We start from the raw sequence: 21,942 nt of genomic DNA on the forward strand, positions 1-21,942 counted from the left end.
TGGTGATGATTCGGTTATAGCCTTATATATATCTTAGAAAAATGTTCCATTTTAATTTAAAAAAAATCCGAATTTGAATCAGCCGTTCTTGAGATTAGCGTTATGGAACAAACGTTGGTATAATACTAGCATTTTTTATTAAATAGCATTGTTGTAATAACTAATTAAATAATGCTTATAATTAAACACTAATGGAAGTGGTATCTAATTTACACATGTAAAAGGTATTTATAATGTTTTTAACTTACATAGTACCTACCTAATACAAATAATAATTGTAAATAGATAATTAGAAAACTAAAATAAATTCAAATAGTCCCTGCGGCAATGCTGCCAATGCTGGCAGTCTGTACAAGATGTTTATTTTAAGAATATTTGTATATGCTTCTTCCTGACTAAATTCAGCGAAGGGCTTGTCGAATTGTCACTCTCCAATGTCTTACTGATCGGCTTGATTCTCTATCTCTACGCAGAGACATTAATGTGTCTCTTTGCGTTTTCTATAAAGTGTACTAGGGTGAGTGTTCTGAAGAATTGTTTAGGTTGATCCCCCCTGCCTCGTTTCAACACCGTACGAGCCGTATGAATTCTAAATTTCACCAACATCACCTTGATGGCTGGAAGTCTACCACAGTCCGTTTCACAAGGCATTTTGTTTTGCGAACTAGCGAACTGTGGAATCGACTCCCTGAGAGATACGACCTATAACTGTTCAAAAATCGAGTGTAGGTACTCCTCCCTCAAAGGCCGGCAACGCACCCACTAAAAATCGGTGTCTATGAGCTGCGATGACTGCTCTTTTTGGGCGTCCCGCAGACTCGTTGGCCCCTCAATTATATTAAAAAATTACTCGAATTGAAACCTCTGTTGTCGTTTTTTGAAGTCTTAAGCTTTGGTGGCACACAAATAATAGACTCATTTGTTCTCTCTCTTTGTCAACCTCATGGAAGCTTCTTGAAATAGAACTCATTAGTTCTAGGCGAGGTCTCTAGTCGATATGCATAGCGACACATTTCCATGGGAAGGACAAGTCAAACCATTGTATGTCATATTTGCATACGGTGTTGTTTTCATACAAATCGTTCTTTGTTTTATTTATATACCAATGGCGCTACCTTTAAGATCTGGGCCTCAAACTTCTGTATCTATTCCGTGATCATTTCTAATAGACAAGTAGGTGATTGTTCTGTGCCTGACACGCCGTCAACTTTAGGGTCTAAGGCATGCCGGTTTCCTCACGATGTTTTAAAGGGCTACAACTGGTAGCCTTATCCCTTATGAGCGACTATCCAGAAAACCACTGCGAGAAAAAAATAAATTAGGTGAACACAAGACAAAACTACATAAGATATAAAATAACTTAGACTCTAATGGAAAAAAACCAAGCAATTAAAAATGTAAACAGTGAAATGGACAATAAAAAACCTACATTATTTTTATTTTATATATTCTGACTTTGATTGTAATTTCCTTTTTCGACGAATAATAGTATTATATAAAAATAAATTATAATGCTCCTTGAACGAATTAAGTTCTCATGAATTACTAACGCACTATGGTCTGATAAAAATTACTGGGAATGCGGCTAAGGTTTTTAAAATGTCTTTAAAGCCGCCGATGAAAATTTAGATATATATATAAATAGGTATATTAAAGTATGAATAACGTCTCATATTGACATAAATATCTTATGATTTTAACCAAGCAACATATTAGGTAAATTATTAATGCTTACATTTTATTTAGATGAGACACTAACCCCCTTATTCATAAGTTTATTTCGGTTAAGGTAGACAGTATTTTTAGATAGCTGTCTTCTTTGATTGCATCATAAACACAATTTAATAGATAAAGACGAATACTTTTTTAAAAGCAGCATAAACTCTATATTTATGAATGAAGTTACAAAAAACGACATTTCGCATGCCTTACGCCTGCAGTCACGGTTAACTAACGATGTTAAACGGATTCGATAAAAAAAAATTATAATTTCCCTGGTACTTATTACAAGTATGATTTTATTTTTGATAAAATGCTGCAACACCTGTATCAAAGCTGTATCTTCTCTTAATAGCAGATATATTTCAATTTTTTTGCGATATTATTACATACTTTATGATGTGTTATAAAATACATTCGTTAATTAATAGACCGTCACTTGTCGGAATCGCTTTCAAGAAATGCAATTTGCTATACAAATGCGCACGCGATGCGTCTATGGTATTTTGACGTAATTATGATCACTCTGCTGTAAAGATAACAATAATTAGCGATAAATTGAGATGAAGAAAACGACGTTTCTGCATATTATTTAATTGAAAAACAATTAACTTTGTTTTAAATGATTTTTAATTTACCGTAATAAGCAATATTGTTGAATATCATATATTTATAAATTCCATAGTTGGATCGATATTTAAACGTATATGTTTAATAGGACTTCTGCAAGTTTAAAGTATATATTTCAAAATGTAATGAAATAAAACTAAAAAAATAATAGGTTATGTGAATGTTAAGTATTTATAGAAATAGGATCAGTGTTAATTTCATATCCCAAATCTCAACAGAGGGAGCTCCCTTTACCGCCTGTGGGAATGTAAGGGCGATATATTTTCAACTTATTTATTCATTAAATTTGGAAAACAAGCCCGATTTAAGTTTGAAGTATGTATTTTTATAAATGTAAATAAAATTTTAATAAAGTACATCTTTTCAATTGTTATGTATTACCATAATCTATTTCTGAATATGTAAAAAATAAGTAAGATAATTTATTTACAACACTGTTTGAAAAACTAATTTAAAAATTGATTTTATTTTCTATCTGTACCTATACAAATCACGCCCAGTATTCCTGTATACTAGCGCTATATTCTAGATATTTATTTTCAAATACATATTTAAAAATAAAAATATTAGTTTACAGTCTTACCTCTCTTATCTCTTTCCTAACACAGAAGAAACTTTATGGACTATAATATCTTGTAATACTTTGATTTGCTGGGACTACCATGGAATACCATGGGATCCCGAAACAACTGGTGCTGCAGGCTGCAAGACTTTCATTTTTATTTCTGTTCCTGAACTATCCGTTCGTCAACATCACGCGGTGTTCCCAAGCGGTCACCCATCTAAGTACTAACCGCACCCGACGTTGCTTAACTTCGGTGATCGGTGACCGTTCGCATAGATTCAGCAGCTTTTGTCAGAACCACGTGTGACAGTCCAGTAGTTGCTACATATTATGGTAGCGATATTTGTTCACTGTTATCGCAGTAGCATGCCCTGGCCCGAATTTTAAATATGTGGTACCCATTCCATTTGTCCAGTTACCAAACAAATAGCACCCACGTACGGTCAAATTAATTTACGTCGTTGACGGAAATTACTCTTCAATCTGCATACACGAGAATACATTTAACCTTCGAGTTAGTTCGATGACATCATTGTGACAGGGCCGCCAGATACAGCTTGATAACACCCTTGTCCCACGCTCCACGATACAATTTCTACTAACATTTGATGCGGTACTTTTGTCTTTGGACAACCCTTGTACAATACACTGAGGTACACTTTTTACATAAAATTATTTGTCTGAATTTTTATCTTTGACACATTGTTTTATTGGCAGAAAGTAAATAAGAAACTAAGAATTTTATCCTATTTTAATAAAGATCTGTGTAGCCAGATGGTTCTGGGTTTGATTCCCAGCGAAATCTTTTTTTAAACGAAATTTGTATATGTTAGAAAGTGTGGCTAAAAAATGATTGATGCTAATAAATGCATTGAATGTATCAATTGCTCAACCTTCCAATCATTGACGGATTTTTAATACATTTTTTTATGGAGGCAAACGATTCACTAGTATAAAACTGTCCTTATCATAATAGTTCCACATAATACACATTATTAGTAGCACAATGGGAATCACATCGAAATGTTTATTTAAAATCCAATACCTAATCATTAAAAATTGCCAAGTACCAATTGATGTAATCTTCATACTCCACTACACCGCCATCTAGTGACAAACAGGAAAAACAGAATTACGTATTTCGTAGCTCCATGTAGCGTTGACGTTGCCAATAATTCAGTGGAGCCCTTAAGCATTGATTGACGACGGACCCTCTGGTTTTATGAGAGGTCTAATTAGCACGACACGGGTGATTCGTATCCATAAAACTGCAACTCGATGCCAATTGCATTTGTTTTTGTAGCGCGCTTTTGTATGATTTTTTGTATTCTGGGATTCGATTGAGTATTGTCTTTTTTTAATGAGTTAGGTTCTTGTCTCGAAAAACTGAAAACTTCGATTGTTCGCTTAATATTTCAGATTTATTTATTGGTTTATGGAAATCTTTGCCTAATACATGTAGAACATTCGATCTATGCAACTAAGTAGTTATAATTATAGCTATTATATGTTTGGTTTTGTAGCTTAAGACACGTATTCAGAAGCATGTCTCAAAATCTTACTGTCAAAGCTCTCGTGTCATAGAGAAAATTTAACATAAACTTTTTCTCTGTAGATCAAATGGTATCTATAATAAATATTAAATTAAAAAATCGTGAACAATAATATGCGACAAATTTTAAATTGGTCAAACAAAAAAGACGCCAAAAAAGCTAACTCAAAAGGTAATGTAGCGTAAACAGAGCGTATCTTTTTACCTCAGAGATTTGCGGGTTCAATTTTTGGGACCAAATTTTGCTTTTACAAGTCACTTTTGTCAATTGTCAATCTGAATTTGTAAGAGTTACTATTAAAGCCTACCATTGGGGCAATCTAAAGTAACTAAGCCACCTTTGTCATATCCTTAAAGGTGCTTCTAACCTATGTATTTTATGATAATTTTGCTGCCTACTCTATCTATTGAATAAATAGTTTACCATACAATATTTTTAATCAAATCAAATCTACTCAAATTTTAAAACTAACAGAAAAAAATATTAGAACATATCAAACCGTGCAAATCCCTCAATGCGCTTAGTGACAATTATTTACCAGCATTAAATACCAAATCGAAAATATTTGAAACGAAATGAAGTTATATTTTTACATTTGTTTGTTTTGTGCCTTGTTATATTTTCTACTTACACAAAAAATTGACTTTAACGCTTTGTTAATTCCTAACGATATTTTAATTAACTAACACATGGCAAGTAAATTATGTTTCAAAATTTTATCTTATCGTTATAAATAGTTTACTGTTTGAACTGACCAGCGTTTTAATTAATTATCACATGAATCACAAATGAAGAGACAAAGACAATTACGATATCTAAGTAAGTCTATAATTTTGAATAATCTGTGGTTTTCTATCTTTGCTCTGAACTTTGAGGTTAAGAACAAGGAGTCTTCATCCGAAAGGCATCTTTGTTGAGATAATGTCCACTTAAAATGCGGTAAAAATTAATGATTTATAACGCAGATAATAAGAGGCGCCCATTTTATGATTTGACATTTTGTTTTATATGAGCTCGGCACTTTTATGGGATATGTAGTTTATGACAATTTGAAGGGTTTTGTTTTGTTATCTATGACAAAAACGATAGAGTTAACTTATCGTCGTTTAATAAAATTTAAGTACTCATTTAAAAATTAAAAATTTACGATTGTTTCAATTTAGGTATGATAAGCTAATGGGGTAGTAAATATGATAAATTATAATTATGGCATCATTGTTATTCTACTCAATGATTTATATAAAAAATGTTATATAAAGAGCGATACGCGTTATCTTTCGGTCATCGAATTACCGCCTTATTCAGGCCCAAAACGACATCTCGCACGGACTCCAAGTCTTCGTCAACCGCTGTCTTCGGTATTCTGAGCATCTACTGGCCCGAAAAGATCTCTAACGAGCAACTTTTGGGAGGAGGATCCCCCCTTCGGAGTGTATGGCCTATCCATTTCCCAAGCAGGCGCTTGATTGGACCCGCAAGGATAGCGGAAGTAGGGCCATCCCAGGCAAATCTGGCGCCTGCAGATGAAGCAAAGATAGCTGGAGAGATTTGGAGCGAGAAGAAATACGAGGCTCAAGACCAAACTCGATGTAAACTCACTGTGGACGCCCTCTGCCCCATCTAGGGGTTTATCAGGCCCAATACTAAAATATTTAACTTATTAAATCAAAGTATACCTACTGCTTAATACAAAGTTGCGTAGGTACTGTAATTGTAAAATAGTTACTAGATATTTATTTCAAAAGTTAGGTTAGGATATGAACCGAAGTCATTTATAGTATTTACGAATTATTTGTAATCCCATTTTATTATGATGAACAATATACACAGGCCTTTAGCGTTCAACTTATGTGGCAGTTATACAAATTATCCAGAATTATTATTAACTGAAAAATACCAGAAACTCAACACAAAGGCATAAAAACAAATGCTAGCCACGTAAAATTAATTCTAGGATGCGTAATTCGGCCTTCTCATCCAAAACTGACCGGACACCCAGACGCGGCGGCTCCTAGAACTAATAACAATTGCAAATATAAGGAAACCAGATGACGGTAATGAGCAATCCGGTATTCGATTGACGTCCACATCGTTACAGTTTGAACGGTGGCCGAAAAGCCTGCGAAACAGGATACGTGATTTAATTAACTGTTACTTATATAAATTAAGTTTATTCTAGAGCATATAAAGATGCAGAAGATGACTTTGTCTTAGTACATTTAGTGTATATAAGTGTGTGTCTTCTGAAGATATTTCTCTGATGAACTTTTTCATTACAAAAAAATGATCCTACGTAAATAATATGTATTTATATTAATAGACTACGAAAATTATGAGCACTGTTGGCCTAGTTTCTTCAGCGTGCGACTCTCATACCTGAGGTCGTAGGTTCGATCCCCGGCTGTGCACCAATGGACTTTCTTTCTATGTGCGCATTTAACATTTGCTCGAACGGTGAAGGAAAACATCGTGAGGAAACCGACATGTCTTAGACCCAAAAAGTCGACGGCGTGTGTCACGCACCTACTTGCCTATTAGATTTAAAAATCATCATGAAACAGATTCAGATATCTGAGGCCAAGACCTAAACAGGTTGTAGCGCCACTGATTTTTTTTACGTATATTATAGTCGTTTTTAAGTAAGCAAAACTTAAAAAAACCTAATCATTAACAAAACGCAATTTTTTTAATTCTTTAGTGTCTTGTTAGTGTTAGTCTTAGTGTGTTAGTGTCTTGGTAAATTTTGCGTTTATAAGGTTGAAAATATTTATGATACCTGTGTGCATGTCTTTTAAAGATATTTCAGATGAACATTTTCATTTAAAAAAAGATAGAATTATAGTAGGTACGTAAGTAGGTACTTAATATATATTTTTATTAACAGTAAATTATAGTCGTTATTAAGTAAGAAAAACTTAAGAAACTAATAACAGATATAAACGCAATCGGCAGCATAAGACTGCCACATCAAGTTGATAGATAACAATTATTAATATCAGATTTTGCAACGCCATCTATTGCCGTACTTGGAATATATCGCTAAAAAAATTGATTTTACGGTAATAAGAAATTCATACTTTTATCCATCCACAGGTATTTATATGTGTAGTAGGTACTCGTGTAAACCACAGACAATAATAATACCATAACGTGCCTAGACCTATTTAAAATATACATTATTAAATGTAATGAACTTGAATTGGCACTTGCAACTTGGTAGCTGCTTGTAATCGCACGCGATGCGATTACAATAATTCCAAATGTATGAAAATGTAATTTAGATTTTACTACTAAAATTGTGAGCCAATTTGTAAAGAATCACGTGGCGCTTCGCTTTAGCCTGAGATTTCTTGACACACGCCGTCGACTTTTGGGCATAGAAAGAAATCATTAGTGGACTTCTGCGATTCGAAGGCATGACTTGTGGTCGCTTAGGTTTAATTACTATATATTAAGTTGTACGTTGCGATATAATTTTCACTATTGAAGGTCGCGCGCGTGATATGCAAACAGAATTCGGTTTTTTCGGGTTTTCTCACACGCTAGATCTATTAAGATTCCACTCAAGCGCGATCTCAAGATACGTGGAATGATTAGTTGTAAATTTTCGAGGAACGGAACCAGGATTTAAACAAATTAGCCGTCTCAAGGCCCGCTTCTCGTAATAGTACACGAATAGATTTAATTTGTATGTCAAAGCTTTTGTCTTTCGTCTAACTTCAAGCGTAGAATAGGTCAAAAGTAGATAAATACTGTTTCGCAAATATCTCACTCGTACGGTGAAGGAAACCGGGCATGCATAGAGGCACAAAGATGACGGCGTATGTCAAGCACAGAAGGCACTTATCTATTAGAAAAAACAAATGATCACGCACCAACACTATGTGGCCCACTGAAGTATTTCCGAACCAATTCGACTTAGGGACCTTCAAGAAAAGAGCGTACCAGTTTATGAAAGGCCGGCAACGCATTTGCGAGTCTTCTGGCAGTGCGAGTGCCCATAACCGGCGGTATCACTTAACGTGAGCCTCGTTTGCCTCCTGTAACATAAAAAATCTAAGGCCCGGACCTAACAAAATCAAAATATTCTACGAGTAAATTTTACTAATAGCTGCTCATTGTTATCTATGATGAAGCGCTGAACATTTTAAACATGAAATGATGGTGATTAAATTGAATATTAGATTTTTTAATTTCTAAATACTTAGCAAGCATCATTAATACACCTCGCTATGGTTTATTTATTTATTTTTAGTTAAGTAGCCAACAGCTTTTATAGACATTACAAAAACAAATGTATAATAATTAACAAAGAATTACGAACATCCTAGTCTAGTCAAGTAGGTACAATAGTTATAATTAATGGTGTGTGCGTACGTGTTTGTGCATGTGTGCGTGTTTGTGACTATTTACAGGTGGCAATTGTTTAATAATTAATGTCAATTTGATAAAATAAATAATTATACTATTACGAGAAAAGCCGAGAAAACAGTAGTAAGTCTTGTTCTCCGTCTAGTGACAGAAAATTTTACCAACAGAATTTTATATATTTCGAAGTGACACAACAAGCGCGTTCAGTAGCTATTAACTGATTATAGATTAGAACTGGATTAAAGGTAATTAATATGTTCAGTATGCGACTTCAGTAATTAATTATATCTGCATCAAATTTGTTGGGCGGCCATGTCTGCAAAAACCGGGTAGCTCCTACTCATAAGTTTATGTCGCGACACATTCCGTTGTCCTCCGCCCGATTCCAACTTATACAGGCTGGTGAGAATTGCAAATAAACTTCAATAACATTTATTCTTGCTGCTTGGTAGTATTGAATTTAATCAAAGATTTCACTAAAGCTTTAAACACGACAAAACATTCTTCTAATTAATTAAACTTATTGTATGATGTTTTGGAATTAATAGAAACTCTTTAAAGCCATCTAATTCACCCAAGAGAACCAAAGGTTTTCATAGAGATAGACTGATCGGCTAATCGAAAAGGCGATTTCTCAACATGAAACTCCACAGAGTAGAATGCAATAGTTATGTAATTATTATTATTAATTATTCATATAAATATTATATTTCCCGTGAAAAAAGCTACTAGTAATATGTTAGTAGCACCCTCTACACCGTTATGCTCAGTGGCGCCGTCCTTAAATTCCCTGGCGGGCGCGATGCCGCGATAGGAAACCTATATGTATTATGTATAACAAATGGGAGACATCCAAAATAAAACGAACGGGATCCTTTATATTCGGCCCTGAATCTTTGGTCCGGCTAGGGCTGTCGTACTTTACAATATAACGTTTAGTTCCCGCTGTCTGTGTGCGTTGAGTATGAGTACGCCTTTTCAAACGTAATATATAATTTATTATATTGTTTAAATAAATTGAGGGTTTGAGTGCTTTGCATCAGTCGTCAGAGTTCCTATGCCCGACATAACCAAGTGTTATATTATTTCGATACAAGAGATTCATACACGTAATAATATCGTCTATATAGACAATATAGTCGAATACTAACACAGTTAATTAATTCGATGAAATGGTCTAGTTATAAACTACTTAAAACGAATTAAAATCCTAATAGATAAATTTGATTTGATTTAATTCAAGTTGACAATGATGTTTTTACATTTTTTAAATGGTATAAAGACTGTTTTGTATCTGTTGCCATCGTGTTTTAGTTTTTAATTCACACGTGACAGCCCTACCATACTCCAGTCTCCACGTGGATAAATTCTCGACATTTCATCGTTGCAAGAACAAGCCGCCATCTTTTTTTCTCGTTTGCGAGTCGACGTTACTGATTTTTGGATATCAGTGATAGATTTTCACTTTTGATCGAAATATATTATATGTTAGGCATTTATTTCCATTTATTAATTGCTTTTAACAAAGTTACATTATTAATAATAAGTCTTTATTTAATAATGTTATTGTAATTACATTTTGATATTTCAACATTCGAAAGTGTCATTAAAATTTTATGTCGAATGAATTATAATTGCAAGTAAAAGACTATTCGTAACAATGACGCAACGCCTGTCAACCTTTCAGATATTTTCTAAAAAAGTTTCTCACTATAAAACCTTCATAAATCGGTGTCAATAAAAAAGTTATTACTCAAAAGTAGTTCAACATACCAATTTCAGTCCCTTCACGTACGCTCGCTACTTGAATATGTATCATTTGGTTAATTATTTACTTTCCAATCAACTGTTCTTGGTTAATTAGATACTACGTGCGGCGATTTGAGACAAATTGTACCGCTTAATTGTTTCCAAATCTAAAGTGATTTGAGTATAAATTGACACATTATTCTCTTATTATTTTTATTACAACAACTATAAAAGAAATTGACTCAAGAATAGCAAAAGCATGGAACAGGTTCTGGGAGCTTAGAGAAGTCATGAAAAACATAGGAAACAAGCTTGGTATAAGGAAGTTTTTCCATATTTGTGTACTAACTGTACTAACACGGATCTCGAACTTGGGCGCCCACTGAAGCGCAGCATACAAAAATGCAAATGTGTCAAAGATCGATAGAACGATGTATAGGGAAGAAAAGAATACATCACTAACTAGAATAACTAAGGTTAAATGACGCAAAAGAGGAAGACAATTTAGAAGGTGGATAGATTAAGGAAACAGCAGGGATACATGGCAGAGAATGGCACTGTGCAGATAGAAATAACGGAATTTAGAGGAGGCCTTTGTCAAAAAATGGCACACAGATACCTAAAAGAAGATTGAAATTTGTAAAAGTATCTGAATTTAAAATCTATTATTATTATATGATTAACTCACTTAAAAAGCTCCAAAATTGATAAAGTTCCAGCAATATTTGTAGGTGAAATTCTTGTTTGGTTAAGAAAGTTTTCTCAAAGAAGTCTCGATTTTCTTTCAATGCTTGAAACCAATTCCTCTGAATATGTATGTCTATCTTTTCTCATCTGTCTTCGGAAAGAGATTACCATCGCGAATAAATTGAAATGCAAGTAGATACTGTTACCAGGATACGAATTACCTTGTTATCCAAATAATTGGTACGTCTAGAATATTCATAAATCACTCGACTAGTACTTGAGGCGAAAATCCTAAATGGTATCTCAGTAATGAAACGGGTTGAATTTGAATAATTATTCATTCGTTATCGTGATCTACCTCGCGTCGAAGTGACGTCGACATGACATCGACAACGTGTTTGCGTCGAATCGTCTAATAAACACCGGGCCTGTGGATCAAAGGATGCGGCCAGTTTTTTGACAATTGACAATTATTGATGACTGTGACAGATAAGTTTTTTAATTCTAACTCAAACTTAAAATAACTTTATTCATATATGTAACCAAGTACACTTATGAACGACAGAAAAGATGTTAAATTGATTCTAAATTTACATTTACTACCAGTTCGCAAGTCAAAGGCGTAGAGCGGGCAAGACGAACTGGCAAGAATCTCTCCGACATATTTTTTAAATCGTAAAGTTTTGAGTCATACAAATTGTTTGAACTGGAGCAAATCAAAGTCAAATTTATAAAAAGCTTTATTGATTAATTTATGTTTAACGAGAGTTTTGAATTTATTCAGTGATAATTCCCTAATTTCACTTGGGAGTTTGTTGTAAAAACTAATACAATTTCCATATAAGGAGTGGTTTATCTTCTGGAGCCTGATTTTACTTAGCTTTGTAGGTAGTAGATTTAATTTGATATCTCATTCTTTATTATCTCTCTTTAAATTGGCTTTCTAAGTATAAGTTATATTAATGTATTTTTTCAACTAGACCATTTCGAAATAACTTAAAGATTCCTTATTGAAATGACAAAGGTTTTTAAAAAGTTTTTAAATACTCTATGTTTTAAAATTAGATCATAGAAGCATAACAGTAGATACAATTGATGATAGAAGGCTTAACAAGCGGCCCACCCGGCGGTGGCGCCAGTAACCTTACTTATCTGTATCGGACAGTAAGGGGTGTGGAGTATTGCTTATTGTGATAAACTCCGTACTATTTGATGTGATATATTTTGTAGATGGTAACATTGACATTGAATTTGTGTCTATGGCTTCTATTGTACTTTGAGTAATTTTCAGCGTTAGACAAATCGCCTCTATCATATACTTTCATGCACATCTATAAGAATTTTATTTTCTTTAAAAGATACTTCTGTTTATGTCCTAAGACTTAATTAGCGTATTTACTAAAAATCAACTCCATAGTTTTCACTGTCCGTAGCGTAGGGCTACTGTCAAGCGGCCGCAGTGGGCTGCCCTTCGATAAGGGAGACGAGATGACATCGCTTTTTGTTAATCGTTATTTATAGCTTTTTTTCTCATACAAACCGCCTTTTGTTTCATTTACTTTTTATAAAAGGTTGCATAGGTGCGCTGTTATAATTTTTGTTTATTAGTTTCCTTAAAAAAAGTATCATTCACATAATTAAGGTGATATTTTTAGATTCCATTTTGACTAAATTGTTAAAATAGTGAAATATTCAGTACATTTACTCTCTAAAGTTTAGTCTCTAAAATTGTCCTCTTGTTTTATTTTATAACCTTATGAATATACAAAAAAGGACTCATCAGTTTTTTTTTAATTTAGAGCTTACACGAATAAACCAACAATAAAAATGACACAAGTTGTGCGCACTAAAAATGTAAGCAATTTCATGCAGTCTGTGACAAGCTATTTGGTGTTTATTGGAGACATAATGTCGGCAACATCGCATGTCAGTGTTGCCACTTCACATACATGGCCTTGTTTAGTGTTGACATGAGAAAATTATATCGGAATAGTAACGGGGAAGGCAATTTATTGCTTTGGTAGTTTCGCTATAAAGACTCAATTGTTTAACCTTTTTTAAAATTCGAATAATTCAAATTAAGAACTATGGTCGAAACAAATCATTTCAATTAAGTATAAAAAATATGAATTGTGTTTTGAATTAAGAATTTAACTAAAATATCTTTTTCTTGTTTTTTACCAACCGTAACAAATCCAAATATAAATTTTTTAAAATTAAATATAGAAAATTATTAACCTCAACAAAATTTAAAAATAGTTGTTATTTATCACATATTTATAATAACTATATCTTTGAACGTCTTTGCTCTGTCAGCGACTGATTTAAAGAATTATTTAAATTGGTAGTAGTTAACTCTTAATAAAGGGCTTAGTGAGATTCCTTTTCTCTCAATCACATCCCTCTCTTAAAAGCGTTTATTAAAATTTACAATTGTTTTTGGACTCACGGTACACACAGCCTACCCCAAAAAGGCACAGTAATGATATCCACAAAATAAGGTAATAATTATATTAAAAATAGCTGACCTGGATAGTGGCCAATTCTCAGACTTACTGAATATGCATAAAAATCGGTCGAGCCGTTTCGGACCCATAGGAACGAACATTGTGACACGAGAATTTTATATATTAGACAAGAGACGGGTCAATGTTATTCTTATACTTTATATCTAGTGGTAGTAGTAGTGGTAGAGGTAAAAAAAACAGTGGCGCTACAACCTGTTAGCTCTGGGCCTCAAATTTATTATAATAGTCTATAATAATAATTATACAATTTTGGGTCTAAGGCAGGTGACATGCCAAAGCAACCGCCTTGCTCCTCGACACCACGGAGTGCTTAGATTCAAAAGGATGAGCTTATTGTGTTTAGCAACTATAAGTATAGGAATTAGGCTGAAAATCTTAACTGCTAGTGATCATAAGTGTATATTTAACACAGTTGTTTAAAAACTAGCAATTGAACTTTAAATTAAGTAAAATAATTAATCTAATTATTCTAGAATGTAACTGTATATTAGCATAAATAAGATCAGTAGAACAGAGTTGGTTAAAGCGTGTGACCCTCATCCCTGCCTCCGAAGACGAAAATGACATGTCATATCAATGTGTGACATAACAAACCCACAAAATATCGAAGTAACGGACGCAATCTCAGACATTTTTAAGGTTGTAGCGCCACTGGATTATTTTAACTGTTTATTAGCTTAAATAGATTGCTGTAGAAAAAAAAAAAAAAAACTGATGTGCTGCCGATTTATTGTTTGAGACAATTTATATCAAGTAATAAACGCCTACAGATGCCGTATCGAAAGTCCATGCGCCCACTGCTCACGACATCTTTAATTTATTGCTCCATTTTGTTAATTTAAACCGTAATAACATCTGAGACCTTTATGTACTAAATAATCCCATAGGTGGATACATTTTTCCATATGCATCATCTAGGTTCGTACCTCCTTACTATACAAAGGAATTTTTCTAAAAGTAAACCTTTATAAGTAGATTTATTTAAAACACAGATCTCTGTTCACTGTCTCAAAGGAACTATGTGCAAACGCAAGTCAATTTTTTTCGTTCAATCTTCTGTTGAACATACAAAACACTAGGCAGTATTATAATAGTCGCTGTTTGTTACCATGGTTACAATTTTTTAGTCCATCTTTTATAAGTTCAGTAAACCCGCTTTGACACTTGATAAAACAATTGCGTGACATTTGCCGTACCAATATATAATTTCACAATTTATACGACAAATTAATTTTTGCTACTAGTAATAAAATTTTATGAATTGAACCTTTCAGCTAAGTAAACAGTGTAATAAAATTACCACAAAATTACAGTAATTACTTAAACGATATTTATGTATTGCTAATCATCGATTCGTTACACTAAGGTGCCAAACGCGATAACTCTGTATTCTAGTTTTTATGGTATAATTATACAAACAAGATAAGAACTGCAAGGTGTCACGGTATTAACCACGGATGGACGTATCATAAGCGGACGCGGGTTCCAATAATAAACGCGTAATGCTAATCTGTGGCTATTAAACTTTGACATACAAAAGTAATGCTATGTCTCGGCTGTATATGATTAAATTTTACTAATATAAACGTTTCATAGGGCTGAATGAATTATTATTATTGTATAATTTTTCAGTGTTACTTGTAATTATTTTGTTGATTTGGTTATGCACTTCTTGATATTGTCTTTGATTGACTTATGTCCTTTACACATTTAAAGAAAAACAGCGTGCGCTGTAAAGCACGCGAAACGTCGGATTAATTTAAAATTATGTTTAATAATTGTAAATTTATAATAATACATAACTTTAATCCGTTAAAAACAGTTTTTTTCTTTAAATATGCACTTCTTGCATTATACCCTTAATATTTTGTTTTTTTTCCATACTAGGGTTGCCTGAAATAGATCACGATCCCTAATAATTTATGTTATTTGTTTTTATTATATATGATGTGACGAAGATTAAATAAATAAATACCCCTTTGTATATACTAATAGGGTCAATTGATTGGAAATATGACGGTCATATCGCTTACTTCTTTTAAATCTAGGAAGGACCTCTTTAGTTAGTTAAGTTCCTAGGTATAGTATAGAATCATTCAAGAATGACCTGCGTCAATGTCACTTACTTTTTATTCATTAAAAATTGTGTGCCAACAAAAAGTTTGTACTTTCAACAAAAAAAAAAGATAATATCCGCGCATTCTGTCGCTGTGTCATTAGCGTTTATGTTAACTAGTGAGCACCTAACACGTAGACTGATTCGCGTGAAAGACCTCGTCGATCCGCGCCCAGATGCACTAAGTATTAGTATAATGGTAAACGGTTAACGTCATACAAAAAACGAAATAATACGTTGATGATATTGTTTATAAATGTCAAAGCAGATTATGTTTCATTAATGCAATATGTCTGGTGAGTCAGTTGTTAATAAAGTGTAGAAATGTGTAGCTACAATGAAACAAACAATTATAATTTGTTATTTTTTTAAACAATTCATAAAATGCCTGTTAAGCAAGATCTATCAGTACGATATTTAGTGAAAATGTTTAGTCTAATAAATATTTAGTCTTTTAATCAAAGGTTAAGAAATTGGGCGTTAAAGCCGTTGGTGAAAGCGGGTCATTTGATGGAAGCCACAGGAATGCGTCACTGCGTGTGCAGATGCTCTCATCCCCTCGCCACCCCCTTCTTTGTGACTCCATATTCCAAATACAAGCACTAATTTGCACATGTAGCAACACAGATTTACGCCTAAACAGCCTGTTATTGTGTCTGCATCTTAATGTCTGTTAACGGGTTCTATTGAAAATCCCATATTTAGTTTTTTTTTATTTGTGCAAACAGTGAAATCTATATTTAATTTGTATAAAATATTTTATTATTTTTATTAAAAGTATTTATTTTATATATAACTAGGTATAGTGATAATTTGGATATAAATAATTTATAATACATGTTTTTAAAGGTTCTATTTCTATTAGAAAATTTAATAATCAATTTTATAGTTTCACGGTAGTAACTTTATTTTTAAATTTACAATATTAGTACATTGTCTGCTTATTATGTGTATGTTATAGTTGTAAATTACATGAAATAGATAATTCTAAAGCCAAGTTAAATACTACGTTTATGCTTTATAGGCTTTTTACATGACAATTTTACTACGAAACTTTTGGCTAATCGTTCAATCTAGGGTGGTGCTCGCAATTTGCATAATTCCGCTTAATACGTTACCTTGACATTTGTCAAAACAAACCTATTTAGATAGGTTAAGCATTTAAAGCGTGACTGAGTAACAAACTCAAAGAATGTCACCTTATGAGAACCCTAGGGCACTTATGCAGTCTATTGTACGAACAGCGAACTCAGCTATTCAATCATTATAGTCGAAAATTAACCTTAATCCATTTAGATAAGGTTGAAACTCTGATTACATAAAGTCCAGTTGAATAAAACTCAGGTCAAAATTATTATAGGTGAGTTAAAATCGATAGTGTTTTATAACGCGGGGAATTTGAATTTAGAATTCATTTTGAAATAAGAACATTCACGAAATAATTAAAATATACGTTAACATTTTGTTTTACCAGAACGGGTTGCGTTTTTACTTAGAAGTAATTAGGGCTAACGTGTTAACTATTATAAGAAGAACTCTGATTGACGCCTTGTCTCGAAACAAGATACCCAGCTAAACTTGACACCTCTTGGCGTAACCAACTCATAGAACCGCCGGTTCACCTTGTTATGACACAAAATATTTACTGAATCGACAGGGCTGCTTATACTATAGGCGGCTTCACTCACAAGTAATAATAAATGACTGTAAATATAAAGTTTTATATATAAAAAGTAAATCTTTTTTGATTAGTAATATAAAATAGAGATATCGAAACTAATTACAATACAAAATGACAGCGAATAAATAATTCTAGTTCAACACTTTTGGCTTAAAGCAAGCAATCTTTTCCTTTTATCAAAATATCCGCATGTATATTTTGTGTTTGTTTCAGCATAGCTCCTTATTGCATGCCCCTGTTTATTAACTTAATCAGAATTACTTCGAGACATTACTATTTCAACTACATGAGGCTAATTAAAATAAGAAACATTGTTTTATTTTGGAGCCTTTAAAAAATTGTATGAATTAATCGCCGTAATTTGAAATGTTTAGCGGGGCTGCTGGCAAATGTACTATATTTGCATAAACCATAAGTAACAAATTATTTGATAACCCTATCGTAGTTAGCAGGGCTAATGTGTCAGAGCTCAAGTTAAACTGGTAGCTCGTTGTATTGTGTTACTTGACGTGTGGTTGCAGTTTTTGCAACGGCACAGAATTTCAATATACCTACACTTTCGCTGACACAAGTCTAATTACTTAAGAAAACAAGAAATTAACCCTGGTTTTCATTTGGGTATCACCAAGATGGATGTTTACTTTGATAAAAATTTTTTTTAAATTCCGTGGTTTTTGATCTTACATGTATAAAATTTTCAAGGTTTTTTATTATTCTGAATTGAATACCTTTTTGTGATAACCGAGGTGGGTGCATCTCATGCCCTCGAAAGTAGGGGTACGTGAGACCCATACGAATCTCTGCTATTTAGACTGGGCAAGCATTAGGTACCCAATTTAATTAAAGCAAACCCATTGCCCTTGGGTAGTCCCCACAAGGCCGTGTAAGGCTACGGGTCGCTCACGTTTTCTACCGGGGCATATCAAAATCTCCGGTAGGTAGGTACAGTACATAGGAGGTAGGAGATGAGCATGTCCAATTTTATATCTTAACAATAGGATTCATCCTAGAGAGATCTAGAGAGATCTCTCGTTCTGCTGTCTCCTTCTATAGGTTTACTTCCTCCATAATCTAGTAAGTTCATATTTTTACATCTTAAATCGAAAATCAATAAAAAAATGCTCTTGTATTACTCCTGACATAGGTAATAAACAAAGAAATGGAGACATAATTTTCTTAGATACAAAACATAAAACGCCGTAATCGTTTATTACCTTAAACGAACGAATATATACAGCAATTCACATCTCAATCCAAAATTGTTTTCAAATTATTTCACGTACGTAATTTATCGCTTGTTAATAAATTATTAAGGCACCTACAACATTCCCTGACAATCATATAAATCCTAGGGAATCCTATTTTATGTCTCTCCATATCAAGGTTTAAGTATCGTATTTATTTAAACAGAAATTATCTTACGAACAAGGAAAAGTTGGTTATGCTTTCCGCAGACACTGTAGGTTTAATCACACATAGCTTTTTATATCGAATATTATATATATAAGACTTGAATTACAGCGTGTAAATTGATATTTATAGAACTAAAATATATAACTATAGCTTAGTGGTTGAAGCAAACACATATAAAGTAGTGAGATCGATTCCTGACAAAAAAATCGTATCAGCTATGATTTATCGCTATTAAAATCATCAGAATATTTATCTACATGAAAGTTTATTCTGTGATTAAATTAAAACTTAATTATGCATTACGCATAAATTGGCGTAAAATCCCCTTTTTGTAGGTATATATCTTGATAGTACGAAACTAGAAACCGTATAAAACGAATGAATGAGTAGCGGTTAACAAGTAGCATATACAAGGCAAGGTTGGGTAGACCTTGTCGTACATACCTGGACCAAATCCAGGACTTACTAGAGAAGGAACAAGTTAAATGTACCCATAACCTATGAGCATGCATGGTGAATGCATTGAAAGTGGATGAAGCGAGAGAGATATGTCAGGACCGTAGCAAGTGAAGGTGGTATAAATAAATAAATTAATTAAAACTAATTTTCTTCTACTCAACGTAAAAAAGCTGTCTCAAGCATAGCTGCTGTGGTCTCTAGCATAATGACCAGCGCTGTGGAACAGTCTGCTCCTCAGCATAATGCTGGGCCAGGGCCAATTACAACCACAGCACACACGCATTACACACTTAAAACGAACCTAATTCTTTAAGAGATTTTTAAAATGTTTTTCTTTGATTATTGTTATTTTGTGTGTGTTTTTGTTAGTAATAAATGTTATGTCTATGTCTTGTCTAAAATACCTAATTTACGGTGAGTCTAACTATTCCGTATTCCAAACATCGTTCTGGTTGGCACAACATATATCAGCTGGTCGGCAAATGCTGCCTTCATCACGTAATCGGTATAAATCAGTGCTCTAATGATCGTTAAACCGTGCTCACATTGACCATTGCGTACAAACACTGGACGAGCGACATCGGCAATTAAACTTAGTTATTAAATTTACCATAGACTAAAATAGGGTTTATTATCTATGGTAGGATATTATCTGTAACCTAACGGATATGTTTGAAAGGTTTTGAATGTAGTATCAAAATGAGAGTCCGATGCTATTTGTGAAATTGTATTTCCAGACAAATGTTTCCACAAATGAAGTTTCGAGTATCCGGATTGGATGCGAAAGCGAAATATATTTTACTACTGGACATCGTTGCCGCAGACGACTACCGATATAAGTTTCACAACAGGTAGAACATCATGCATCGCCAGTTCGCCTGCCTTTTGATAACCGATCTATTTTCTAAGCATGGACCTCACACTGCACTTTGAGATTGGCGTTCGATTTTTGAAATTGAATCGTTCACTCTAGTAATGCTCTATTACCCAAACCGTTACCAATTAGCTTGTGATTACACCCACACTGCACTAGTTCCCACAATTGATGCCATCTTAATTATAGCTAAACAATTTGTATACTTTAAAAAGGGCAACGACATTACGACTCGAATCAACGATTAAGGATTCACATCGCATCCATTGGGCAATAACATTAAAATAACTTTGTCTCAAAGACCGCAGTAAAAAACGGCCAACGCCAAAGGTGAGAAATACCACAGGATTTTAGAATTAGAATTTTCTAGAACAACAGTAAACAAACTCAATCAGCGTTTACTATTGAAACATGAACATGTTTTGATTCACTACATCTTGTCCGCTTACGCCACAGTATCCGATCAACGAATCCGATAGTTTAATTCGATAACATGATTCGATAAGGTGATCTTTACGTCCGACTTGCTTCAATACGAACTGCCGACGGGTCAGCGAGATGTGACTGATAACAATTTTCGTTAATTAATACGATTCGAGAATTTTTTAATTTCCACTATGACTCATGTCGCCGACAAAAGAAAACTAGCGCCAGTTTAATTAATTAAACAATTTGTTTAAAATTCGTTGTAGTTAATAATTATACCGTTTTATTATACATATTTACGTAATCAAAATTTTGGCATATAATAAACAAATGCAGTTATTAATAAAAAATAGAGACACTACAGATTCTGATATATGATAAAATTATTTGATTGAATTAACAAATTTGTAAGAGGATAAAGATGAGTCAAACGGTTATGTAAATGAGCGTAATTAGTGCGAAACAAGATCACAAGCTAAACGGTCGGTGCGCGGGAGTCGACAGATCACAAAAAATCAAACTAGTCCGTCCGCGTGTCTCACAATTGACGTTATGTCAAATCGTTGTCGCAAAGAACGAGTCCCAACCCATGTTTTTCTCTCATATTGCTTACAGACGTATGTTTCCTGCCTACAAAGCTCGCGTTTCTGGTCTTGATAAAAAAGCAAGGTACATTTTGCTAATGGACATCGTAGCTGCGGACGATAGCAGATACAAATTCCACAACAGGTATAAAGAGGGAATTAAATTAAAATAAGAATGTGGGTTTAGGGGTGCGATCTTATTTTAATATAATTCGCGAAAAGGCAAGAAGCATGCGTTCGTGAAGGGTAGGGATCTGTGGGACAGACGCCGCTCGCTAACGAACCAGATTTCCACCGTTTTGACCCAATTTCCAGTCTTATCACGTGCGTTGGTTACGAGTCGTAATTGTTCACCAGGCCTGAGTTGTTGCTCTACGCAGATCTCTTTTCGTTCACGTTGCTTTATTAACCCACCATAGTCTTAATTCGCTTTAATCTTGCTGTGCTGTAGTCTGCATGATCAAAGTAAATTTTCACGCTTTAACAAGTTTTTGACTGAGGTCGTAAGTACATTGTTTATAACGTCATAATGTTTTTAATTTATGCGACCACCTGTCTCTGCGAGTGTTCGTTTTAATTAAAAATTA

General features: G+C 33.6%; 1 protein-coding gene across 7 annotated transcripts in view; it reads left to right on the forward strand.

Annotated features, from left to right (window-relative positions):
- Window positions 1-21,942, forward strand: part of LOC125059389 (optomotor-blind protein-like) — a 75,017-nt gene that overhangs the window by 6,181 nt on the left and 46,894 nt on the right. For 5 of the 7 annotated variants that reach the window (XM_047663804.1, XM_047663821.1, XM_047663813.1 and 2 more), the window contains exon 2: window positions 20,209-20,322. In XM_047663804.1, coding sequence (XP_047519760.1) covers window positions 20,209-20,322 — 114 coding nt within the window. Of the gene's footprint in view, window positions 1-20,208; window positions 20,323-21,386; window positions 21,501-21,942 lie in introns of all 7 variants that reach the window. The other 2 variants (XM_047663796.1, XM_047663842.1) reach the window with 1 other exon arrangement.

Source organism: Pieris napi, chromosome 2, assembly GCF_905475465.1.
Source record: "Pieris napi chromosome 2, ilPieNapi1.2, whole genome shotgun sequence".
In the NCBI taxonomy this organism is placed as follows: domain Eukaryota; kingdom Metazoa; phylum Arthropoda; class Insecta; order Lepidoptera; family Pieridae; genus Pieris; species Pieris napi.